Source organism: Fundulus heteroclitus, chromosome 7 (assembly GCF_011125445.2).
Source record: "Fundulus heteroclitus isolate FHET01 chromosome 7, MU-UCD_Fhet_4.1, whole genome shotgun sequence".
Classification (NCBI taxonomy): Eukaryota; Metazoa; Chordata; class Actinopteri; order Cyprinodontiformes; family Fundulidae; genus Fundulus; species Fundulus heteroclitus.
The window spans coordinates 2,805,738-2,831,890 of NC_046367.1; the positions used below are offsets into that span (position 1 = coordinate 2,805,738).

Here is a 26,153-nt window from a genome sequence, read left to right on the forward strand (position 1 = left end):
AAGAACTAAGTAAATTTTGAGTGTAGAAAGTGCATAGAATCATCTACCATGGACAGTATTTACGCATTAATTTGTCTGCTGCTTTTGCCAGCTCTCTCTCTCCTGGCTTTAGCAGACTTTGAGGTGTCCGTTTTTAATTAATGACACAAATTCGGCATAACCTTCCATTAAAAGCTCTTGTTCTGCTTCGGAGAAAAACTGTGGGCGTTCTTTGGCCATGCTGAATAGCAGCGCTGCTGATCATTGTTTCTACTATCGATACATTTCCCCTTTTAAACAAACGCATGAACGCGCAGTTGTCTCAGATAACTCAATCCAGCCATACTAATCGTAAACAACAGGTGTGTTCGAAGAACCCAATTAGCCGGATCATGATTAGCCGGATGAAATCATCTTGGATGTGTCATTTGATCTCGGATGTTTTAAGCAACGTACGAAGAACGGACCCCTGGTCCTCCATATAACTTGCCCAGTATTGGAATTATTGTGCTTTTCCTACAAGTGACTTCTCAACAAATGTAGGCACAATTCAGGATTGATTCTTCAACCCCTACTGTGGGGAGCCCCGATGCCGTGGTTTCACTCATTCTAACAACACTCAAAAAGACATACAAGTGTTAGGGACCAACTCACACGTAAAACAGACAGACTAAACGAAACTGGACAAACAAGTGTTAGGGATAGTTACGTCATTATTTCTGTGCGGAACCTACGTGCACGTGCGTCAAGCAGAAAGCAACTTTAAAATGCCGTGCTGAAGCGCGTGACAGCAGACGGAACCGGAGGCAGCCTGACGTAGGAGTTTGACACAGCGTTTTCTCCGTCACTTTCTAAAGAACTCTCATATGAGAACTCTGGGTTCTCTCCTAAAAGTAACAGAAGGGTCATCGAAACAAAGGAATTCAACACCGATAAAGGTAGGACAAATCCCGAGTTAAATTGTCATTAAACGGTTTAATGCTTTAGGTTTCGTTTTCGTCGTCCAGGCCATGACAGACATATTATGCTACAGATGGATTAAATAATAGCATTTTGATATGTTAAGGTCTTGAAGGTTAGGTTAGGATGTTGGATAGACTGATTTTGTTCTTTATTCGTGGTTTTCCTTTTCGTTAGATGAGTAGTATTCCAAAGATGGACAACATTGAAGATGCGAAGACGGAACTGAAAACATTGAAGGTGAGAAAGGACACCTACAAACCTGGAAACATCTATCTATCTATCTATCTATCTATCTATCTATCTATCTATCTATCTATCTATCTATCTATCTATCTATCTATCTATATTAAACATATTGAATATATATATTCTAATACATAGTGGGATTATTATTATTATTATTATTATTATTATTATTATTATTTTATTATTATTATTATTATTATTATTCATTTTGGTTTCGGTTTAGTAAGGTAGGTTGGTGGTTGGACGGACGGGGGCGCTATAAACAATGTTTTCCCAGTGGGCCTTGGTGGTCCAGTATTATCCTAGTCCAGCGGTCAGCAACCTTTACAACCCGCAGAGCCATTTTTGCCCTCGGTCCAGCTAAACAAATTTTGTTTAGAGCCACAAAAGTTACACATCTCTTTGAAACAAGAACTTGTTTTTATAGTATATAGTATATGTTTAATTTTTTTTAAAGATCAACAGTTTTTATTATTTAACCAACAGCATGTTTATGTTTAATACATTTTCTTCAATTTGAATTAATTTGAGTTTTATAACAAATAGCATCAAAATTCTGAAAAAGCAAGTCATTTGCAACCTAATGACAAAAGTATACTTCATTTAGCTATAGTAAAATATTCTATACACCATTAGTTCCTTTTCTTTCTGGAAATGTTATGCAGAAATTGCATCCTAAAGCTAGTAGTTTTAAATGACTTTTACATTTGTAAACATTGACCACCTGTGGCTCCACAGCCACGGGTTGCAGACCCGTCCTAGTCCATGGGCGTATTCCCACCTGCCACGTTTTGTGCACTTTAGCTACTCTGGGGTGTTGCTTGTACAACCATGCATATTGAATATTTTCCTCACATCATTTTATAAATCGGCTGCTGTATTTCCTCTGATTAACTTGAATATTTAATTTTTATCTGAACATGCCATGTCAATGTCAATAATTTTGCAATACTTTTATTTTTGGTTTTCTGATAGTTAGGGTAACCCTAATTACTCTGTTGCTTTTTCATGACTGCTCTAGTGTGTAACTAGTGTTTTTTGCCTTTGTCACACCCAAATTTCCCCATTGTGGGACAATAAAGGTATTTCTTAGCTTATCTTACTTTCTGTTCTATTATAAAGGCTAAAGTCGAGAAAGCTGATGATATAAAGGCCAGGATGGTCTTGGAAAAACTGGAAGAAGATGAGGCCAAGAAGAAGGCCCAGCAGGAGATGATGGCATATGTTCAGAAGCAGGAGTCTTGCCAGAAACAATTCTGTCAACAACTGGATATTGTGCAGGTATGTCTGACCAATGGCGGCTCCAGCTATGCGTGGAGCCACTTATTTCACCTACAGAATAATGTCAATGCTGACTGGCTGCAGAGCGAGTTGAATGACGCAATGATCATTCTTGTATAAAAACAAAAATAAGCCCCCTTAAAGTAAATCCTGAAAAATGTAAAGAAAAAGAAAAACAAGAAAAACAAAATATGAAGTGTATAACATCCTTTTTGATTCTTCAAAGAAAAATTTGAAACATTTATAGAAGATATACATTTCATTCGAAGGAAAAATATGTACAATAAAATAGCATGTAGTTTTTACATAAAGTGCAATTTGTGCTGAAGCTGTCTATGAAATGGGCTTGTGGTCTATTTGATTGTTGGCAGGGGTGTTTTTGCTGTGGTTCCACTATTATGACCAGTTTTTTTCCTCCAGGTTGACCAGCACAAAAGTGAAGTGCACCCAAACCACATTTGACATAGCAGTTTTTCAGCTCTACTTTTGTTGTGATAAATTGTCTATTAAATGAAAATCTGGTTAGCGTAGTTATTTCTTTGAACCAAAATTAATTATTTATAATTTAATATTATTGTAACAGAACATCTAAGTAGCAGCTTGTTTTCTGTCAGTCCAAATGTTCTATTTAGGAAAAATAGGTGGAAATTAAAATGTTTTTTCATTGATTAATCAAAAACATAATTGATCAATTGATCAATTATTAAACTAATTGTTAGTTTCATTAAATAGAATAAGGTAAATAGATTAATTTAACTCACAAGCTCAATGGCGTACCGCCAGCGAGCTATTTTTAGAAACGTAACGTCACGATGACGTCACATCACGTGGTACGCAGTAGGGCAAGCTTGCATAGTCCGCCGTTGTTTCGCTGTAAAAGAGACGTGCGTTACCCTTGGTTTTACTCGGTAAATGACTGCTTTTTCCAAATCTAAAACCATGGTTTTTAAAAATTGTTGCTGTGGAACGTGCAACAGCGACTCGAGGTACGCTGATCGGCCGCATATGAAGGATGTTTTCTTCAAGACTGCCAAGGAGAAATGCGTGCGCTGGGTACACCGGTGCGGTTAGCCTACACAACAGTTCAACCCGGATAAAGTTACCAAATTCACCTACATATGTAGCAAGCATTTTGTTGGAGGAAAGGGCACAACCGAAGAACATCCTGACCCAATTCCAGCGACATCAAGTAGTGAACAGGTAAGAGTATTTTGGTGGCCGACATGTTAATATTGAAGCGCCTGCTACCATGATAGCATATTGGCTATCATGGTAGCAGGCGCTAACATGATACCCTACTACCAGGAAAGCTTACTCAAAAACATTTCAAATAAGACAAACATTAAACATATACCGATTCCTGGACGGTGATTACAAACAAAAAAAACGGCAGACGACGCCATGACCGCCGCGCAGGAAAAAAAAAACAAAGCTTACCGTTCGATCAACTCGGCCCGTTTTCCGGTCTTTTTAAGCCCTCGACACTCAAGCCATCGTTTGAGCTGAAGGTTGGTGTGTTCTTCGACAGTTCGATCAGTAATCTGTGCGCCTGGGACATCGTCTTGGGAAAGTTTAACGGCTGCAAAGTCGGTCATATCGCTGGTTCTGTTGTGCGTGTAATAGCTGGTTGCTACGGGCGTTCTCTACCTGTATGCCCTACCTAAGCGGCAAAAGGGGCGTTGCTCTTGAGTCGGTGACGTCACGTGCGCGATACGCCATTGTAACCTGTTGGTGAACTCTACCTTATACAGATTAAAGGGCTCACCCTGCTCACGGTGTTATACAGGACTGTCTCAGAAAATTAGAATATTGTGATAAAGTTCTTTATTTTCTGTAATGCAATTAAAAAATATGAAATGTCATACATTCTGGATTCATTACAAATCAACTGAAATATCGCAAGCCTTTTATTGTTTTAATATCGCTGATTATGGCGTACAACTGAAGAAAACTCAAAAATCCTATCTCAAAATATTAGAATATTTCCTCAGACCAAGTAAAAAAAAAATTATAACAGCAAAACAAAATCAAACATTTTGAAAATGTCCATTAATGCACTCAGTACTTGGTTGGGAATCCTTTTGCACAGATTACTGCATCAATGCGGCGTGGCATTGAGGCAATCAGCCTGTGGCATTGCTGAGGTGTTATGGATGCCCAGGATGCTTCAATAGCGGCCTTTAGCTCATTTGCATTGTTGGGTCTGGTGTCTTTCAGCTTCTTCTTCACAATACCCCACAATTCTATGGGGTTCAGGTCAGGGGAATTGGCAGGCCAATCAAGGACAGTAATGCCATGGTCAGTACACCAGTTACTGTGAGAATCTTATGTCGTCTCTTAACCACTACCATACTTGTGATTTAGTTTACTGAACCAAGCTGAGTGTTTTTCAAGGCTCAGGAAACCCTGCAGTGTTTCGAGTTAATTAGACGATTCAAGTGATTAGTTGAATAGCCTACTAGTATACTTTTTCACGATATTCTAATATTTTGAGATAGGATATTTGGGTTTCTTAAGCTGTAAGCCATAATCAGCAATATTAAAACAATAAAAGGCTTGCGATATTTCAGTTGATTTGTAATGAATCCAGAATATATGACATTTCATGTTTTTTAATTGCATTACAGAAAATAAAGAACTTTATCACAATATTAAAATTTTCTGAGACAGTCCTGTACTTAGACCCTTTTCCATTGCCAGCATGGGGCATTGCAAATCACTGGTAGCATTCCTTACACATTTACCCGACTAATTTAATTTACCCACGCTTTACTTTCCCTGGGCTTTGGTCCCTCATTCGATCCAGTATTTCTCTGCTTTCTCTGGGCCGGGGCGGTTCGCGTGCCGTAAGAAAAACTGTCCGCCACAACAGTGGAGTAAAGAGATGAGGAGTTTAAAAACCTATCAATTTTATAACCTTAATTTATCCCAAAAAGTTGATTTAAGATTATTTTATGCGAGAAAGTACACGCATAATAGATGTCAAATGTTAAAATCTTGGCTGGATGTTAGGATTTTGTGTTTATTAGAAACTGTTTTGCCTTTCTCTTTCTCTCTGTCTCTCTCTGTCTCTCTCTCTGTCTCTCTCGCTCTCTCTGTCTCTCTCGCTCTCTCTGTCTGCGTGTGTCATGCATCTGTCAAACTGCAGTCCCGCAGTTCATTTGAACTCTGGTGGTTTAAGTTGGTGAACATGCCTATTCTGCTCACTTGCAGCGTTTCCTCTATAAATTATGCTAGCAGGGCAGTCTCGCCCCCGGTGTTCACAGTCTTTCCTAATAGCGCTAGAGCACACCATGAGCTAAATATGTCTCATGTCTTCAAGTTTTAGCTCTTCGCCTGCTCTGTGCGCTGCTCTCTGTGTCCCCCTCCCACGTCTGCCTGATATTCAGTGATGTGTGTATAGTGGGGCTGACTTCTGCAGTTGAGCATCTCATGAATAGACAGAGCAAAAACAAACTTTTATTGTGTTCTTCCCACCCTGACTACGAAACAAAATTCTTTGTTCTCATGGAGTGTATGACAAGCTTAACACTACAGGTATAAATTAAAGCTGCAAGCAGCAGACTGAGTGACCTTGCAGCTTAGTTGTGCTCAGTCCGTGTCGCGACCCCAAGTGCACCGCATGCCTACAAGCACCATTTCAATCGTCTCGAGCATCGCATGCCTTTCTCATCTGCCGTTTCGAAGATCACCAACGGGGGGTACTATGAGCAGGCCTCAACATCACCCATAACATAAGTAGAATGGGAGGCAGATCCTTTAGCTATCAGGCTCCTCTCCCCTGGAACCATCTCCCAGTTTTGGTCCATGAGGCAGACACCTTTAACCTGACTCTAGCCATATGGATTTCGCTCCGCCTAGCTCCACTTACATCCATCTGGGACCTCTCCATAGGAATTGCCTTTTTTGAAGGCTGGGCCTTATCAAAAATCCTTGCATATAATTGGATAAGCCACTTGTCTGTCATCTTTATCGACGTGCTATTTCAACCACTCACACCGAAGCTAACCCGTGACGCTGTGAGAGCGACGCAGGAAAAAACAAAACTTTTTTTTTAATGTGTTTGCGGCTCTAGTGGCACACGTTTTATTGACAGTGAGCTGACAGGAAGAGGGGGGAAGACAGGTGGCAAAGCGCCGCGGGTCGATCACGGGCCGACCGCGTCAAGGACTAAAGGCCTCCTAATATGGTTCGCGCTAGCCGCTCCGCTGCGGGCGCGCCCCGGAAAACAAAACTTGCCAAATCCGGTCGGGAGAAGGGCGAAAACATTGTTTCCACCAACAAAAGCCTTCAGAGCCGTTCTCTGATGTTCTTTTAATGAAACAATATTAGGTAGATTGGACAACACGGAAGAAATGGCAGCATCAATGTTGATGCTTGCTTCGTCGATGCGAGCCGCCATTGCTATCTGAATCAAAACAGTCTCACGTCACGGTCGCTTCTCCACTACATCACATCTATGAAACTCCAGCCCTGCGTCCTGATTGGCTAGACGATAAAATTGGTTGGAGAAATCACTCTCTATGGGAGAGGTCCCAAATGGATGTAAGTGGAGCTAGGCGGAGCGAAATCCATATGGCTAGTCAGGTTAAGACACGCTGTCTACTTTTAAGACTAATCTTAAAACTTTCCTTTTTGACAAAGCTTATAGTTAGAGTGGCTTATGTTACCCTGAGCTACCTCTATAGTTATGCTGCTATAGGTGTCAAGTTGTCAGCTTAGTTGTGCAGATTCCCCAACTTGAAAGGGATTTTGACCCGTCTACATGGAGAATAAAACTGGAATCCACTCAGTTTGTTTTCTTTTCCACTTTCTTTTTCTTTTCTTTTCTTTAGCAATGGTCAAGCAGGTAAAAAACCTTTTAAACAACCAAAAAAAATACACACAAGTAATCGCATAAACACATAAATATCCATAAATATTTAAAATTTACATGTAAATGTCAGTCTTAAATATTCCATTCAATACAAAATGCTACTTGATAAATAAGCTGTGCAATGCATCCTGCTGGCTTGTCTCTAATATTAACCCTTGTAACAGCATACTCTCCTAGCTACTCATCTTCAGAGTCTCGCCACAGGGACATGTGTAAATGCACGTCACTGTCCTCAAGCCAGACTGAATTGTACATCTTTTTTATGTCATCGAGGGCGGCGAAAACTCCACTTCGGAACCTCAGGAGGACAGCCCGAATAGAGTTGAGGACATCTGGGCCCTTCATCAGCATATCGTTCAGGCTCACACCTCTGAACTTCTTGCTGCTATTCCAGACAAGCCTCCCTGGGGTTGTAATGGAGTGAGGATTTGGCGCTATGAGATGGCTAACATACCACACTGGTCCGGTCCAACTAGAAATTGTGTTCTTAGACAGCTTGATTGCGGCTCCTCTGGAGACCATGTCATGCACCTGGGCAGCATAGGCAGTTTTCCATTTAGGCTCCTTAGCGAGGTGCCTTTCTGTTCTAAGGAAGGTGGCCTCAACAGCTCCCCTATTGTTTGGGAGTGAAACAGGATCTTCGAGCCAAGGATATCTGGCATGCCAGTGAGGGTCTTTGCTGTGGCAGTCACTTGTGACGTATGTGAGCCCCCCTTTCACTACTTCCAGTTCCCGCTCCTCAGCAAGGGTCATGTCTTTGCCTCCTGGTTGACAATTTCCGCACCGGCAGCCTCCACACCTGGGTTTGCAAGCAGCGCTGACACTGTCCCACCTCCACCATTCCAGGAAGTCGTGGCAGGTGGTCAAAGTCGTGGACTCCTGGATGCCATGGCAGAGCTGACTGATTGGTGGTTGTTGCCTGGGGGGCCTGGCCAGTAACTCCTCATACTTTGTGGCAGCTGTCCTCATTGACCTAGCGTAATGAGTGCTTGATGTATGGGCTGACATGATGACGTCTTCAAACAGGTCCGGACGGGTGCCCCCAATGGTCTTCCCCAATGGCCCGTCCCAAAGCACAAGGTCTCCAACGACTCTAATTCGCTGTGGCGCCAGCTTGCCCTCTCTACGACTTATTAGAAGATCGATTTCTTTGGGTCTTGTAAGCTCCTCAATGGGCACGTCGGGCCCTATACAGTTGTTGTGCCGTTACACCCTTGTGGACATCGGCTATATTGTTGAGCCCGTAGCAGACTAATTGATGGGACTGCAGCATTCCTTTTGAGGTCTTCACTCTGATCTTTAACAAGTACCTTCTTGTCTCCACATGGGTCTTCATGCCCCCAACACCATGGATGACGAGAGTGATCGCCTCACTCCTGAGGTTCAGTCTCCCTGCTGCTTTGTGGGTGATATAGTTCGTATCTGATGCTAGGTCAATCAGAGTGCCAATCTTTTGCCCGGCATTGGCCATCACTTCGAGTAGCATCGTTATGACTGGAAACTCTTGCAGACCATGCTACCCAAGCAGGCTGGATGGCGTAATCTCAGTGCTGAGTGTCTTTGAGACGGCATTGGGGAAAGCGTGTCGACACTGTTCTGCCAGTTCTGGGGGAAGCTTGCGGATAAAGTCCTCCTGATTAGCCGTATATCCATTCCTGCCTGCCTTTTGGTACTCACTCCTCTTCGGCATGGCTCCGCCTCTTGGAGCAGCATTTGAGCACAGATAATAATGGTGTTCAGGAAGGCGCTGGTCCTTAAAGTCTGGATGCTTGCAGAGGTAAGTTGGTTTGCAGAATGCTCGGCCATCATGAAGTTTAAGACATCTCTCACATGCCCCTAGCTTCTTGACCGCTGTGTTCTTATCTGCTGGCTTCAGGGCCCGGAACTGCTTACAGAAGTACAGCTTCCTCCGATGTTTTCCATCACCACAGACGACACATCCTGCTGGAGCGTCATTTGACTTTGTGCTTGCGTGCCTTGGATCAGACCTCGCTTCTCTCTTCCTTCAAGTGCTCAAGCTGCTCATAAATGGCCTCTTGCTCCTTGAGAAAAGCCAGCAGGCCGTCAAATCTGTTGCCTGGGACTATAGCATTTCGACCATCAGCCGCATATACAAGCCACTCTTTTTTTTCAGGGTTTCGGGGAGCTTACTTTCAACAGACTTGGTGACTAATGGACTTTTAATTGCCCCTGTATCTCCAAGGTCGCTCAGATCCTGCAGTGCCTTCTCAACTGTTTGGATCAACTCCACTATCTTCCTTGGTTGGTGGTTCCTAACAGCTGGCATTCTCTGCACCTCTTCCACAATCTCAATGGCAGTTTGGTTCCCAAAGCAATTTTCAAGAACACGAAAGATGTCATCTACTTCTTGGTAACGGGAGAGCCTCAGGTCCTGAGTGACCTTCTCTTCCAGACTGTCCAGCAACTGGAACTTTTTTACTTCCTTTGAGCCTGAGGGCTCACCTTGTTTTTGCAGAGCCTCCCAGTCCTTCCTCCATCTATGGAAGTCACGCTTGTTGCCAGAAAATTTGGGAAGAGCAGTTGGCTTCAGTCTAATGGCAGGCGCTGAAAGATTTTGGAAGACAGGGGTTACTTGTCGTTGATCCTCTTTCATCTTCTCGCAAATGAAGTCCGCTTTCCTGGACATGAGCAAAGGAATTTTCTGGTTGAGATCCTTCAACCGTCCCTGGATGTCTTGCTTCTGTTTGGCTGGTGTCCATCGCTTCCATCGCTCAAAGGACACTTTTACTGCTTTCACAAGATCTTGAAGGTGACCCAGCATTAATTCATAGGCTTCGAGCCTGCTGTTGAGGTCAACTGCACCTGTGCGCCTGCTTTCAACTTCTGCCACTTGGAGCGCAGTGAGCACATCGTGTTCTCTATTTTGGACCCACAGCACGTTTTAGAGAAGACATCTGACTTCCTTCAATGTTTCTTCGCACTCATCAGCCGTCTTTACTAGGTCTGCCTTTTGCTGATCAGAACACTCTGCTTCTTCAGCACCCACCTCAGTCTCTTTATCCTCGAGAAGTTTTAGCTTCTAAATCATCATTGGCTTCCCAGACTCTTTCTGCTGCTTGTGTGAGATTGCCGAATCCATCTTCTAGTTCTAATACTTATTTGTTATCATAGGTGTTCAGCAGGACGTTAGCCATGCAGGAAAATGTTCTCTTTGCCACAGTTCGGTCCTTTTTCAGCTCGTCAGCGGTCTTTGACATCTCTGCAGGTCGTTCGTGGATAACAAGTTAAGTGCACTTTCTTTGCTTTTTAAGTTTTTCTTGTACTTTCTTTCTACGTGCCAGCAATCAACCCCTGACTTCTCCCCAGGTCCAAGCTTGGTGCCTTTCCACACTTCTTAATTCCCTGGTCTTCGGTTGTCAATCAGCGCTGTGTTCTCTGGCTATCCGGGTTCCAATTCCTGGAAGCGTTTTTTTACTGTCAAGTTGTCAGCTTAGTTGTGCAGATTCCCCAACTTGAAAGGGATTTTGACCCGTCTACATGGAGAATAAAACTGGAATCCACTCAGTTTGTTTTCTTTTCCACTTTCTTTTTCTTTTCTTTTCTTTAGCAATGGTCAAGCAGGTAAAAAACCTTTTAAACAACCAAAAAAAATACACACATAAGTAATCGCATAAACACATAAATATCCATAAATATTTACTAATTTACTTGTAAATGTCAGTCCTAAATATTCCATTCAATACAAAACGCAGTAGGGCAAGCTTGCATAGTCCGCCGCTGTTTCGCTGTAAAAGAGACGTGCGTTACCCTTGGTTTTACTCGGTAAACGACTGCTTTTTCCAAATCTAAGACCATGGTTTTTAAACATTGTTGCTATGGAACGTGCAACAGCGATTCGAGGTACGCTGATCGGCCACATATGAAGGATGTTTTCTTCAAGACTGGCAAGGAGAAATGTGTGCGCTGGGTACACCGGTGTGGTCGGCCTACACAACAGTTCAACCCGGAAAAAGTTACCAAATTCACCTACATATGTAGCAAGCATTTTGTTGGAGGAAAGGGCCCAACCGAAGAACATCTTGACCCAATTCCAGCGACATCAAGTAGTGAACACGTAAGAGTATTTTGGTGGCCGACATGTTAATAATGAAGCGCCTGCTACCATGATAGCATATAGGCTATCATGCTAGCAGGCGCTAACATGATACCCTGCTACCAGGATAGCTTACTCAAAAACATTTCAAATAAGACAAACATTAAACATATACCGATCCCTGGATGGTGATTACAAACAGAAAAAAAACGGCCGATGACGCCATGACCGCCGTGCAGGAAAAAAGAAAACAAAGCTTACCGTTCGATCAACTCGGCCCGTTTTCCGTTCTTTTTAAGCCCTCGACACTCAAGCCATCGTTTGAGCTGAAGGTTGGTGTGTTCTTCGACAGTGCGACCAGTAAACCGTGCACCTGGGACATCGTCTTGGCAAAGTTTAACGGCTATAAAGTCGGTCATATCGCTGTTTCTGTTGTGCGTGTAATAGCTTGTTGCTACGGGCGTTCTCTACCTGTATGCCCTACCTAAGCGGCAAAAGGGGCGTTGCTCTTGAGATGGTAAAAAAATGAATAAATAAAATTGCATTAGTGGTTGGCGAACATCAGCTAAAAACAAGTGGAATACAACTTCATTGGTTTAAAGGACCACTGAGGCCATGTAAACGGCACTGATTATCCTTATTCTGTTATTTTAAGTTTTATAAATCCTAAGCACTTTTTGTCAGTGTGTCCACTCCAGTAATAGTAATATTTGTTTTCATGGCAATACCTCCAAAAGTCGTTTCAATAAATACAGCTATGTATAAATTCAGTTTCTTTCAGTTATGTATCAATTGAAGACACTATCCAGATCATACACAGCCAGTCAGCCACTGGTAATGGCTGTATTGTTTTCTAACAGTGTTCAGTGAAAATATCACAATACATCGCAATACATCGCAATAATTCAAGTATCGTGATGCATCGTGATAGAATCGGATCGTGGCATGTGAATCGTGATTCGAATCGAATCGTGACTTCTTTGGCAATACCCATCCCTAATAAATAACACCAAACACTGAAACACATACAAGCTTAGGTAGCACAAACCACATATTGCCACTTTAATTGCACAACCCCCATTTAACCTATTTATCCTTTAAATCTATTAACCCAATTAAAAAGCAGACCCTCTTATTACACCAATCGACCAAACACTTTCTAATAATATTTAAGAAACACGCAGCCTATGGTCATACTAACACACATTTCATCAAGACAATCAAAGCGTGGCAAACAACCCGTATTAAACAGAGCTACGCATCCATTTTGCTGCACACTATCAAGTAAACAAACACCATTTCCGAACGGCTCAGCAGCAGCAACTCTGTAGCACAGATTTTAAGTTTAGCTTCTTACCGGCTGCCTCTCCAATCTGTGTAGACGTTCAAACCAACGTGCTTCGTTGGTATTAATTTTAACAGGATCCTCGTCCGTGTCTCAACAACTTCTGCTCTTACTTGGGTCTGATATCACACCTGCGCTTCAGGGATGCGTCGGGTGCGTGACGTCATGAGCTCCTGAGCGCACCAGGCAGCAATTAAGCAGGTTGTCTTCGTTTTGGTGCTTGACGCTACTGTCGTCAGTGAATTGTACACACCTGTATTGAATCTCTTTAGTGCAAGTTATATCTTTATTTATTTATTAAAAATGCACTCATCTCAACTGTAATTTGACTTGACAATAGGCTTCGGCTACTGGAGGACACCAAGGTCTATTTTTCTGACTCTGCTGAGTTCTCCTACTGTTCCCCTATTTTGCATTGTTTGTTGTTATTTAAACTCTTGACTTTTTGTTCTGTCATTTTTTTCTTCATAGTAGGTACACCTGGTCTGGAGTTCTGTTAGCTGTGACATCATCCAGGGATCATCAGCTATTACCATATAACATAGAAAGTACTCCTGGATCAATGTGCTTTCTGTGTCTCTGCTCTGTCTTCCCTAACCCCCAGTCGGTCGAGGCAGATGAGGATTCACACTGAGCCTGGTTCCAGTTCTGCTGGAGGTTTTCCTCCCTGTTAAAGGGGAGTTTTTCTCTCTGCTGTGGCTTCATATATGCTGGATTGCTGCAAAGCCATCAACAAGGCAGACAACTCTCCCTTTGGCTCTACGCTCTTTCAGGAGGATTGAATGTTGCTTGTCAAGACTTAAACAATCTACTGGGTCTCCTTAGATAGGAAACCTTTTGACCAATCTGTATGATTTGGTTGAATTTGACTTTGTAAAGTGCGTTGAGGTGACGTGTTGTCAATTGGTGCTGTATAAATAAAGTTGAATTGAATTGCATCACTCCCCATCATGCTTAGTTGTACTCCAGTAATAAGTGGAAATGGGGCCAAATCCAACTTTCTTGTTGAAAGCTGTGGTCACTAACTATTTCATGCTAAAGGATTAATGAAGACTTCCTGTAGTGTTTTGAAAATGTCATCTGAAATTATTTTTTGATATTAGGCAAAGTCTGAAACATGTAAACAGCGTCGACAAGCTTGAATCAGCAAAAAACAACAACGTTCGTTTAGTTCTCAGTGGGCGGGGCTCAAGTGATGTCCTCAACTTACTACACCAACCCATGGAATAGGCATTCATGGTCAAAGACACCAAATTTAGTGAGGATCCGAGGAAGCATCAGGAAGATGCAGACATTTAAGTATTCTAGGGGGCGCTGTTGTTCCAAATTCCGATGTGATCCAATGGAGCCGTTTGTGGATAAGGATCATTCGCCGCTCAGCCATACTTTCCAGCCAACAGTAACTGTTTAGAGTAGGAGGGGGAGGGGGAGAGAGAAGAACCCTACCCATGTTGGATCACACTCCTTGAGACTTGTATGATTTAAAGTGTACAATGAGGACATCCGCGAGTGCACCAGGTAACCTCCTATTCTAAGTGGGCAGGGATAAAGTGATGTAATTAAATACAGGGTTCCCACGGGTCCTTGAAATCCTTGAAAGTTTGTGAATCTGAAAAAATAAATTCAAGGCCCTTGAAAGTTCTTGAAAATAGCCAAAAAAAAACACCTTGTCCTTGAAAGACCTTGAATTTTTTTGTGGGGTTGAAAGTTCACACGGATGATGACTCATGTCATTATTTTACTACCACACAATCTTTTAAAATTATGTTGATTCCGCAGACTTTTAATTTGCAAAAGTACGTTCGCTCTTCTTTGTTAGTTGGTAGGCTACGGTTTAGGCCTACGTGCGTTCCAATAGGTTACATTCACGCAGTGTTGCCAACTCAGTGACTTTGTCGCTATACTTTTCAGACCCCTCCCGCGACTCTTTTTCAAAAAAGCGACTAGCGACAAATCTAGCGACTTTTGGAGACTCTTACGTGAAAGCACGTATTGTTCATACTATTGTCCTCCAGCGGCAGGTACTGCCGTGGGGCACCTCCCCCGTCCCAACCCCGTTCTCCCGCTACCGCAGGAGTCCCTTTCAGCGCTGCAGTCAGAGCCACAGCATGTTAACCCTCAGCGTCCAGACTGCAAATGAAGCGCGCATGCGCCGGGATTGATGACGCAGGTTGATCATAAATAACTGAATTTAAAATATTTTATCTTTAATAAATAACGGCATTTGATTTGCACAGCCACATGTTTATGTTTTACCGTGATTTGTAGGCTCCTTAGTGGACCACAAGAGAAAAAAGAAAATGTTAAAAAAAAGTTGAAAAGAAAAAATTTGTAACTCCACCATAGTGTCTCTTTATGGTTCATTTTGCCGGTCTCAAACCCGGGTAAAGGAGGAGGGTTTGTAAAATGCACTTAAATTGTGTCTTTAACAAAGGTAACAAAAGCCTGAGAATGATTTAAATATATCTCTGAGCAGCTTTCTGGCAACCGTGGCGCTTTAAACAGAAGTCAAAAACTAGCTTAATCAAAGATGAAAGTAAGTGAAACAAATTGATATAATTCTGAACATCTCAATGCTGCACTTTTTTCCATAAAATTCCATGAAACAGTAGGCTAATGTACATCTTATATGTAATGTAGTATGGCATAGCCATGTACTGTGGATATAAATGTAGGCTATGAATATGATCAATATCAATGTAGGCTATAAATTAATTCCACTTTCTTGCATTGCTTCTGACCCAACAACTTCTATGCCGTTTAGTCTTTTATTGAATTTGCATTGTATTAAAATATAACCTATTCAGCAGTCACAGTAGGTAAATGCCGCCACGTGTGGTCCTTGAATTTGAGGAAATTGGCCCTGGAAAGTCCTTGAAAGGTCCTTGAATTTTATGTTCACCAAGGTGTGGGAACCCTGTAAATAAGCATATAAATGTAGCACATACTGATGTAAGATGAAAGAAAAGGTTTGGTGATGGTGTGAGGTTCTGTGTAGGAGTTATGACAGTTTTGTCTTTTATGGTGAGAAGTCAGATTTTAGGCTTGGCCACGGCAACATGCTTTCGTGCAGCAAAAAGCTTTTGACTCCAGTGCCTTAAGAGTATACTGACAGGGTGTGGTAGCTTAAACAGTGATTTTGAAGTCTGTAAATCAAAAGCTGGGAGACTTTTTTGTAAGTCCTGAGACATTACATATGTGTACTAAACTTCATGAGCCTCGGACAAAGAGTGGCTTGGGGTCAACATCATCTAAGTTACATATTTGTTCATACGTTTGTGACCCAGGGTGTAGGAGAACCTTTGCCAAGCCAACAAAGTTTTAAAAAATACAAATAATAATAGTGTTTTGAACTAAAAATGACCTTTAAAATTTATCTTTACAAAATGGTTTATGAATTTTCATACATAGCCTGAATCCACACTACATAAAACTACACAAAGAAATGTACCAAGAAGACAGAGGCACACAAAGTGAATGAGATGATTGAGTGATAGAAGCTGTGTGTGAATCAAATTCAGGGAATAATTTATGTGCAACAGTTTCAGAGACAAAAAGCAATATTTATGTGACAGGGCAGCAGCAGCTATGGTGTGAGACTGCTGAGGGAAGGAAGCGGGAACTCTAGCTCTAGCTCTCACTGCTGCCTCAATACAGTGGCTCCGGAACGGTTGGTGTTTTCGGTAAAGTCGCCATTAAAAAAAAAAGTGGTATATAGTCGCTTGTTGCTTGTCGCTTTTTGAAAGAAAATTGCTAGAGGGGTCTGAAACGTAACTAAAGATAGCAACAAAGACGCTAAATGCTCAACACAGGACTGTGATCTCCAGTTTTTCTTACCTCCTGAGAGCAGCACAGCACAGTGGACCCTAGCCAGCTTCGTAGATAGACAGGAATGAGCATGCGCTGTTGGTTTTTCAAAATAGACAGTACATTTGAACTTCATTTCAAACTCAGGTTATGGTTAGTATACATGTGCAAATATAGGCTATACATAATATAGGGTGAATATATCTCATGCTTTTCATTGTTTTACCATATATTTTTTTTAAACTTAATTCTGAAGGTGTGGCAGGTGTGGCACCACAATCAGTTACATCTAGCTGAAACACTGGATTAGACTAAGCTCAGTCACATTGATTTTGTTGCTAATGTGATGATCTATGTGGAAATTAGAGCCACATGTAAGGTCACGGCGTAATGCAGCAATTCGCCATGGCCACATGCACAAACGGAAAGTGTGCATGTTACAAGGAAGTAAGGTCAACATGTTATCTGTCTTCTGACACAGTCTCAAGTTGATGAAGTCAAGAGGGTCAGAGACGGACCTTTCCAAGTGAATAAAAGTGACTTCCTGTTCTCAGCGGGCCTGGCTTTGATGATGTCAGCATTTGACCAAATAGGATTGTTGGTTACCTGAGAGGAATCAATCATACCAAGTTTGGTTTGATTCAACCTTTCTTTGTGAAAGTCACAGCATTTCAAAATTTCAGGCGACAAGGTCAGATTATGACATTTACAAAAATTTAATAGGGGGACAATTTTGAGTCATTTGGTGAGTTTTCATGTGTGTGATGTAAATGGCCCCCAAAAGCTAAATTGAAGAGAGGACAGACTTTAGAATTACAATAGGCCTTTGCAGCACTTAGCTGACTGGGCCTAAGAAGTAAACTAAAACATTATTTAAGCATAGTAAACTAATCGTCCTGATGGTGCATTTGTTGTTAATTGGTAAAGGCTGGTGCATGACAACTCAGCTTCAGTTGTTAAACCAAGGGCTTACCACTTCTGGGTGGGGGGCACACACCCTCCCTCCCTGACAGCACCACTGTGTCTGACTTTTGTTTACATTTACAGGTTCTAGGGAAGAAGGACATTATAATATGTGTGTGTGTGTGTGTGTGTTTTATCACTGTATATAAAGGAAGAAATCCAGAGGCTTTCGAAACACAAACAAGATATATTGGATAAATTAAAAATATGTAAAGCTGAACTGGAGGCAAAGAGAGCTGAGACTTCAAAACTGAAGCACAAATTCAAGGTAGGAATGAAAGCTGATGTTTATCTCTCATTTTAATAGTTGTCCTCTTTGTTTTGATTTAGCTTTTCTGCTTAAGTTTATGAATCAGCAGTTTGTATTTAAAGAAATCTTACAAACAAGAAAACTAATTTTGTTAAGTGACATTATATCAGATAGATACCTGATTAATCACAGGAGGACTCAGCATACATCTTAGTACTCTTAATGGTACAGATAAATGGTTAAAACAAACTCTGTATTCCTTGTCAAGATCTACGCCCAGATTCCCAACACAGATGTGAAGTTTCTTGCTCGTTTCAAAGAAGGTGAGGGGTGGAGAGATGACAGCTGTAAGTCAATCAGAGGAGTGTTTACCATCAGTCAGAGAGCTGCCGTGCTTCTACAAGGAGGACAGGCACTCCTCACCTTTGAGGAAGAGAAAGGTAAACGTGTCTTTATTGCTGTTTTCTCATGTAAGGGGTTTAATGTCAGATGTGACCTACACTTGCAGTAAAGGAATCCAGATTTAGTGTCAGTTGCAGGCTCTGAAATAACTTTGAAGTAGCTTGTATTTTTGGTGGCTGATGTTGATATGTAACTATTAACTGTCTGCCGTGGAGGAGGGAGAAGAGATAACTATTAACTGAAAGGGAGCAGGTTCTGCATAGACGTCTCCTGAAGCTACATCTGTGAGATATGAACTCTATCCATGTCTAATTTAGGCCATTCAAAAAGAGGGAATGCACTGCCGTGGGTCTAATCAATTCACTTGTTTCAATTGGTGCTTTTAATACACTTTAGAGCCATCACTCTGTGTCAAGTGTTCTGAGACACCAGAGATTACTGAACCCCACCCACATTTGATCGAGTGATGACACGTCTGAATAGAACAAGTTCAGAAAGGATCGCAGGGCACTGTGCTTTGGAGTGTTAGTGGTTGATCAGACACTGCTGGTGTGCTTTGTTTGGTTGAAAATAATACAGGCCAATTGGTTGATTTAGGACAAATCTATTAGTAAAATTCTGTTTATAATAGTATCCATCTCTATATTTATTCAGTAAAAACCCATGTCCTGTACATATGGAACCATTGTTTATCCTGAACTTGCTGCTATTGAACTTCTGGTTAGACCTAAACTGCATTTCGTTGCCTTGTACCTGTGTAATGACAATAAAGTTGAATCTAATCTAATCTAATTAGGTAACACAACGTCCAATTATTTCTGAGTTAAAAGCCACCACAATCATGAAAGAAGCCCCCGTCAATGTAACACAGATAATGCGGTTCACCATTTGTTGTCAAAGATTTATTTAAGCCAAAGGTGTTGAATGGTAGGAAACAGGCTGGAGCACACCCAGGAACCACTGAAAGAGAAAGACACAGACTAGTGTCTGTGGGAAAAGCCATGGATTGATGGAAGCACTGAAAGATGGGCACTAAACTCCTCTGTAACCAGGAGGTGGGACTGGATCCAGTGTGTGGGTTCACGGGCTCCACTTGCTTAGTGCTTGATAGGAACAGCACAGACCTGAGACAGCTGGTGAGCAGTGTAGTGTTAAATAATTGGCCTGCTGCGCTCACCTCAGGTTCTTTTTCTGAATAATGTGGTGTTTCTATTGTAGAATTCTGTAGTAATAAAAAGACTCTTGAAACTGAAACTATATATTTTACCATTTTTAATCTTAAACGCAAAGGGATGTTTACGGCTTCAGTACTGGGCTCTCATACACAACAACAACGCGAACGTCTGAGAGCCCTGTTCATGCTTTACACAGACATTAAGTAGGACCCATTGTGCACACCCATTCGGGGGCGTGTCCAGTGTTCCATTCTTCACATTGATGGAGAATATCATTATTATGCCAGAAACCTGTTAGATTTTGAATATTATTATTAATTATAATTTGCTATTATAATTTAATAATAGATCATTAAAACTCAAATGGTAGCTATAAATATAATTCAAATGGTTGTGATCCAAGGGCTGTGAGCCTGTAATGATTAACACTAACAATGCATTTATTAACTAGCAGTTATGAACTTTATATATTCTGGAAAAATGTGATCCGACCGGTTGTTTACCGATTAGACTTATCCAGCAAACGTTGATAACTCAAATTATAATTGCAATTGGAGTTTTAACCCTTCTTTATCACAAACCAATGAAAATGTCTGTTAATTTAGTTGTTAACTCAAAAAGAGGTACTTTTTTGCGCTTAGAGACCATTCAACGTCTGGACCAGAACAACCACAAACAATTACTATTTCACCCTGCCTAGTTTGGGCGGACCTCTGATTGGGAGGCGGTCTCGCTTCAGAACAAAGGATTTTGAAAGGAAAACGCGGGAAACCGAGCACAGACAAAAGAAGGAAAGATGAAGAAAGGAAGAGAAGAGAAAATCGGCTCTCGGCTGAGCCAGTTTATCATCAACCCAAAAACAACACAGCCAAAATCACTTAAGAAATCCATGCACGCACATCAGAAATATCCAGCACAGTTAAACAAACTCCCTTTCGGAGTAATTAAGCATTTAACTAACCCCTAATAGGTTCTGCTCAGGCACAAAATATATCACCTTATGGGTGAAAAAGAGAAATAAAAAGGGGAAATCCTTTTATTTGCTGCCTCAGTGGGGATGTCCCGGCTCCAGATCCGTGGGTCCGTAGTTCCCGCAGCGGTTTCGGGCGTGGATCACTCCAGGCAATGCAGAAGACGAAAAAAAAAAAACACGCTTTGTTTGGCCAAAACAACAGGTTGCTGTCAGGTTTGAAATATTTAGGTATTTTTCTGAACCCTAATTTAGAAGAAATATTGCAATCAAAAATTTAACCTCTCCTCAAAATAAAAACAAGTTTAGGTAAGTGGAGGAAATTAAAACTTACATTATGGGGGACAATTTGTGTGATTAAAATGATTGTTGCGCCACAATTCAATTGTGTTTCCATGATGTTGCCTGTGAAAATTTCACTGGATATATTTGTTCAATATGAGAAAATTATAAAATAATTTTTCTGGAAGAAAAAAAGACCAAGGATCAATAAAAAGAAGATGTGGGCGTCAAAATAAATTGGAGGTCTTACACTTCCAAACATAAGACTTTATAATCTGGCATTTGAAATGTCAAGGTTGGCAAAACACTGGATCAAAACAGACTTGGATATGAGTTGGATCAAGATTGAGCATCAGTTGGTTAATACTTTCACGCTACTGGACTTTCTGTCTCACAAATCAAATGCTAATGGTTTGGAAATAAAGGGTAACCCAGAACTCATATACTCAAAACATGTTTGGAATGAGGTGCATAAGTTTTGTGGGGTTTCTCACTTGAGGAAACCTATTCCTCCTTGTTGAATGAGGAGGAATAGGTAATACGAATTGGCAAAAAAAAAGTTAATTAGAATCGATGGAAAAAGAAATTCATACAATTGGTCAGATTTATGGAGGGGGTGGGGGGGATAAATGTCTTTTGAGGGAATCATTCAAAAATATGGACTGGAAAACAAAGGCAACTTTTGGAAGTATTTATAATTAAGAGACTGTATCAATAAGGGCAAAATTATTAACCAAACAAACCCAGTGGTGGAGTATTGTAAGTTGTAATCTGATGGAACACATAGTGCAGGTCTATTTTATAAAGTGTTTAATAATTTAAGAAAGGACATATGTGATTACTTGAGAGTTGTTTGGCAAAGAGACTTGGGTTGTAATATAAACGAGGAAGATTGGGGCAAAATACTTTCAGTCTGTTAAATAAAAAAGGAGGCTAGAGGACAATTTACCCAGTATAAACTTATACACAGATGGTACTACACAGCATCTAAACTCAAAAGGATGGGGATCATGGCAAATGACAAGTGTTGGAAGCTCCTGGAATCTTTCTGAATTCTATTTGAGAATGTGAAGTAGTTGATCCTGGTTGGGAAAGGGTACTAAAGTGTATGTAAACGTGGATTGGCAGAACAATACCCAGATCACCAAGATTATGTTTGCTGGGGAGCCGCTCAATAATACCAACGATAACAAAATATGAATATGCTGTCTTAAAGACAGTGGTGATTACAACAGCATGGGTAATTCCTACTGTGTGGAAAGATCCCTGAGCTCCAAATTTTGACAAGTGGATATACAAAACATTGAAGATAGCATCACATGAGAAGTTATTGGCAAGGTTGAGCGATAATTGAGACTCCTTTTTAAAATCCTGGGAACGTATTTTACATTTATGACTAAGTAACAGAGTTCAATGAGGAGAGACACTCCAGGCAAAAATGATTTTGGTCATCCCCAAATTGTTATGTCAAATCCAAATCATTGTGGGAGTTATATGATCAGGAACCTTTGAGGTTTTTAATTTTTTGTATGATTATTATTATTAGGATTTAAAAAGGGTATTCACACAGAAGGGGTACATGGGAGATTTAAAAGAACTAAGAGTTTTATTTTTTTCTGTTCCCCTTAAATGTCTTGCTTTGGACCCAATTGAGGAGGCAAATTTTGTACATGAAGTAGGCTCGGGTGATCTGAGTAGGAAACACTGCTTAGTCTTTTCAAAATGTAAACAAAAAGAAAATATTGTTTTCAAGGGAATGACAATAGACTGGATATATGACATTTAATTGAATAATTATCAAATTTCTTTCTCCAAGGTCTGAATGTCACTCCAAATTACCCATTTTATTCCAAATAAACACTTTTAATCTTGATACATTGATATTCAAATGAATTGTCCGGCCCTATTGAACATTGTGCACGTTATTATGGATACTTTTTTAGTTTAATTTATAACTTTTTACTTTTATTCCTTTGGCCAAATAGGTTAAAGGGAAATATGTTTAAAAGTTGCTAAATAAAATAAAAACTTATTACAAAATGTCTTGGTAAGTTCCTTTTACTGGAACTAAGGGGCCAAGCCCAGCTCCTGAAAAACAACCACACACCATAATCTCCCCTCCATCAAACTTTACATTTGGCACAATGCAGTCAGACAAGTGCAATTCTCTTGGCAACCGCCAAATGCAGACTCGTCCATCAGATTTCCAGATGGAGAAGCGCAATTCGTCACTCCAGAGAACGTGTCTCCACTTTATCAAACGCTTTACATTGCACTTCAGTTGATCTTAATATGCTTCATATGGCTATATGAAGTTTGGAAGTTTGTTGTGACTGACAAGGTGCTTGATTTTATACACCTGTGGCCATTGAAGTGATGGGAGCACTACATTCCAATAATTTGGATGGTGAGCAAATACTTTAGGCCAGTGGTCGCCAACCCGTCGATCGCGATCGACTGGTAGATCTTTGAAACATTCCCTGTAGATCCCGACGATGGACTAGACCAGGGATGCGCGAGCTGCTCTCTCTCTGTCTCTCTCTGTTTCTTTTTTTTTATATATATATATATATATATATATATATATATATATATATATATATATATATATATATATATATATATATATATATATATATATATATATATATATATATATATATCTATCAAATTAAAATTCTTCGTGTTTGTATCTCGCGATGGAAATTGTGAGTCAGACTCAGATTAAGAAGCTGATGCACGAAATAAACAAAGTGAGAACACACACGTAGAACATCAGAGTTTAGTTCGTGAATGCACCAGGATGGTCGGTTCAGAGACGTTTAAGGTTGTGGAGGTGTGGCCAATCCGAGGGTCTCTTCCTTTCTCTCTCTCCAGGCTAAGCCATCTGAAAATCCTCATGATTATGTTGTGGATTTTGCAACTTTATTGCAGTTTAATTCAAATTATGTTCTAATTTTCTTCCCACAAATTTTGTTATGATGGTTGTATTGATTTAACTGCAACAGATTTTATTGTTTTTTTTTTTTTTTTCGGGGGGGTGCCAAACTTCCAAAAGGAAATAGGCCACGTTTTTATTGGACATAAAGCTGTACCTATAGTTGCATTGAGAGTTGTGTTAAAATAAGAGTTCTGTTTGGTAAAATGTTGATTTAAATATGACTTTAATGACGCTTCAGGAGATAAGCATAACACTTGATAAGACATTGCTTTACTTTTGTGTTGAAATTAATTGAAGTTGATGTGTTGATGTGAAGTTATAGCCAGTTTGATATGCTACTTACAATGTTTTCTTTGTTGCATTACGTAATTTGTCCAGTTGGACCAAAACATTTTATGTCATTCAAAAACAGTTGATATATGAGTTCATTCATGAATAAAATGCGTATATATATATATATATATATATATATATATATATATATATATATATATATATATATATATATATATATATATATATATATATATATATATATATATATATAGCCCTGCGACAGACTGGCGACCTGTCCAGGGTGTACCCCGCCTCTCGCCCAGTGAACGCTGGAGATAGGCACCAGCACCCCCCGCGACCCCATGAGGGAGAAGCGGTTTGGAAAATGGATGGATGGATATATATATATATATATATATATATATATATAGTGTTGGGAAAGCTACTTGTCCAGTGTAGTGAGCTAAGCTATTAGTTACTCAACAATAAATTAAGCTTCACTACACAAAAGCTACCACCTATAGAAATATAGCAAGCTAAGTTACACAAATGTGTTAAAAGTAGCTTAACTACATCAGAAGCTACTTAACGTTGTACCAACCTAATGTCAGATCAGTTCAAAATGAGTCTGATACACTGGTTAAAACATTTATTAAATATCAGCCAATGACCTAACACAGTGTAGACATTGCTTTATGAGCAGCATCATAAAATACAAACTGAAGTAATTACTGCTAGAAATAAAACAAAAAGGTTATTGGCCTAGTACGTGCGGTGGCGTTAATAACGTTTGGTGGCGTTTTTTGCATATTATATTATCAGGAGGTTGTCTTTTATGTGCTCAGCCACTAGATTTAAAGGTGTTTTACCCAATAAGAACACTGCAGCACCAGACACAACCAGGAGGTCCCTGATCGTTGGGGAAAGGCAGAAAGAAGATGCACCATAAGCTTTTTCATATTTCTTGTCTTCAAAGCTTTTTTGTCATTTTAAACATGAAACTACCAAAGCACAAGCCAAGTAGTAGAACTAAATGTTGAAAAGAAATTAAAAGCTAAATAAAATAAACCAGGTCACTTAATAAAGCTGCATTTTCTGTATGCTTTGTATTTATATTCACATGATATTTTCAGAATTAATAATAACATTTCTGTTAAAGATTTCATTTATCTTCTGCACCAAGGGCATAAGTAGGGAGAACAAGCAGAGTGAGTTGTGTGTAATATCAGACTTTATTGTTGAACTAAGCAGGATTTAGACAGGATCAGAAAGGAAGGTGCATCTTCTTTCTGCCTTTCCCCAACGATCAGGGACCTCCTGGTTGTGTCTGGTGCTGCAGTGTTCTTATTGGGTAAAACACCTTTAAATCTAGTGGCTGAGCACATAAAAGACAACCTCCTGATAATATAATATGCAAAAAACGCCACCAAACGTTATTAACGCCACCAAACGTATTTTACGCGAGTGCGCGTTTTTTACGTCACCGCGCGTTCTGGCTGGAAACGCGCGGTGACGTAAAAAACGCGCGCTCGCGTAAAATACGGATTGGAACTGCACGTTATTGTACGGATGATAATTTGCCTAATCGCCTTGCCATAAGTTCCACTGCCGTATGTATGCGCATGTTTCGATAGATATACAGACAGGAGAGGCAAAGTAGAAGCTCGCGCATGAACATGTCCAACCAACAACTCAGATTGATTGTTCACTCTGAATGTTGTTTCAAAATAGCAAACCTGGTTTCATTTCTTAGTTATGTCCTGGATTTTGTAGCGTTTGTGGACGCTACGTCGCTACTTGATCAAAAAAATAACGTCACTACAGGAAAGTTACTTGATTCATAAAGCAGCGACGCTACGGTCAAACTACTGGAAAATGTAGTTTAACTAATAGCTTCGCTACATGTAGCGGCGCTACTGCCCATCACTATATATATATATATATATATATATATATATATATATATATATATATATATATATATATATATATATATATATATATATATATATATATATATATATATATATATATATACATTCTTTTGAGTTGCCACTTGACTTCTACATTGCCGATTTTGTGGTCTCCATCTCAAAGGATCTTCACTGTACTGAATTTCGTTTCTTTATTCGTCCCCTGTGGAGGGAATTGTTTCGGTACAGCCAATCAAGAAAAGACATACATACGTACACGGGTGACTGCAGCTGCAGCCTTGCCAGGCGCTGCCTTCTTGCAGAGTGGAGAAAGGATTACATTGGTATGGGTGTGGGGAAAAAAAGAGTGCCTTAGTCGCACTGTCTGATAATTCGATCAATGCAACAAAGAAAAAGAAATGTCAGCACA

General features: G+C 40.3%; 1 protein-coding gene across 1 annotated transcript in view; it reads left to right on the forward strand.

The window, feature by feature from the left end:
- Positions 1-386: 386 nt before the first annotated feature.
- nmi (N-myc (and STAT) interactor) overlaps positions 387-26,153 on the forward strand; it is a 64,743-nt gene continuing 38,976 nt past the window's right edge. Inside the window, exons 1-5 of the mRNA XM_036138753.1 lie at positions 387-917; positions 1,117-1,179; positions 2,311-2,469; positions 17,666-17,782; positions 18,033-18,204. Of these exons, the coding sequence (XP_035994646.1) occupies positions 846-917; positions 1,117-1,179; positions 2,311-2,469; positions 17,666-17,782; positions 18,033-18,204 (583 nt within the window). The 5' untranslated portion in view covers positions 387-845. The remainder of the gene's footprint in view (positions 918-1,116; positions 1,180-2,310; positions 2,470-17,665; positions 17,783-18,032; positions 18,205-26,153) is intronic.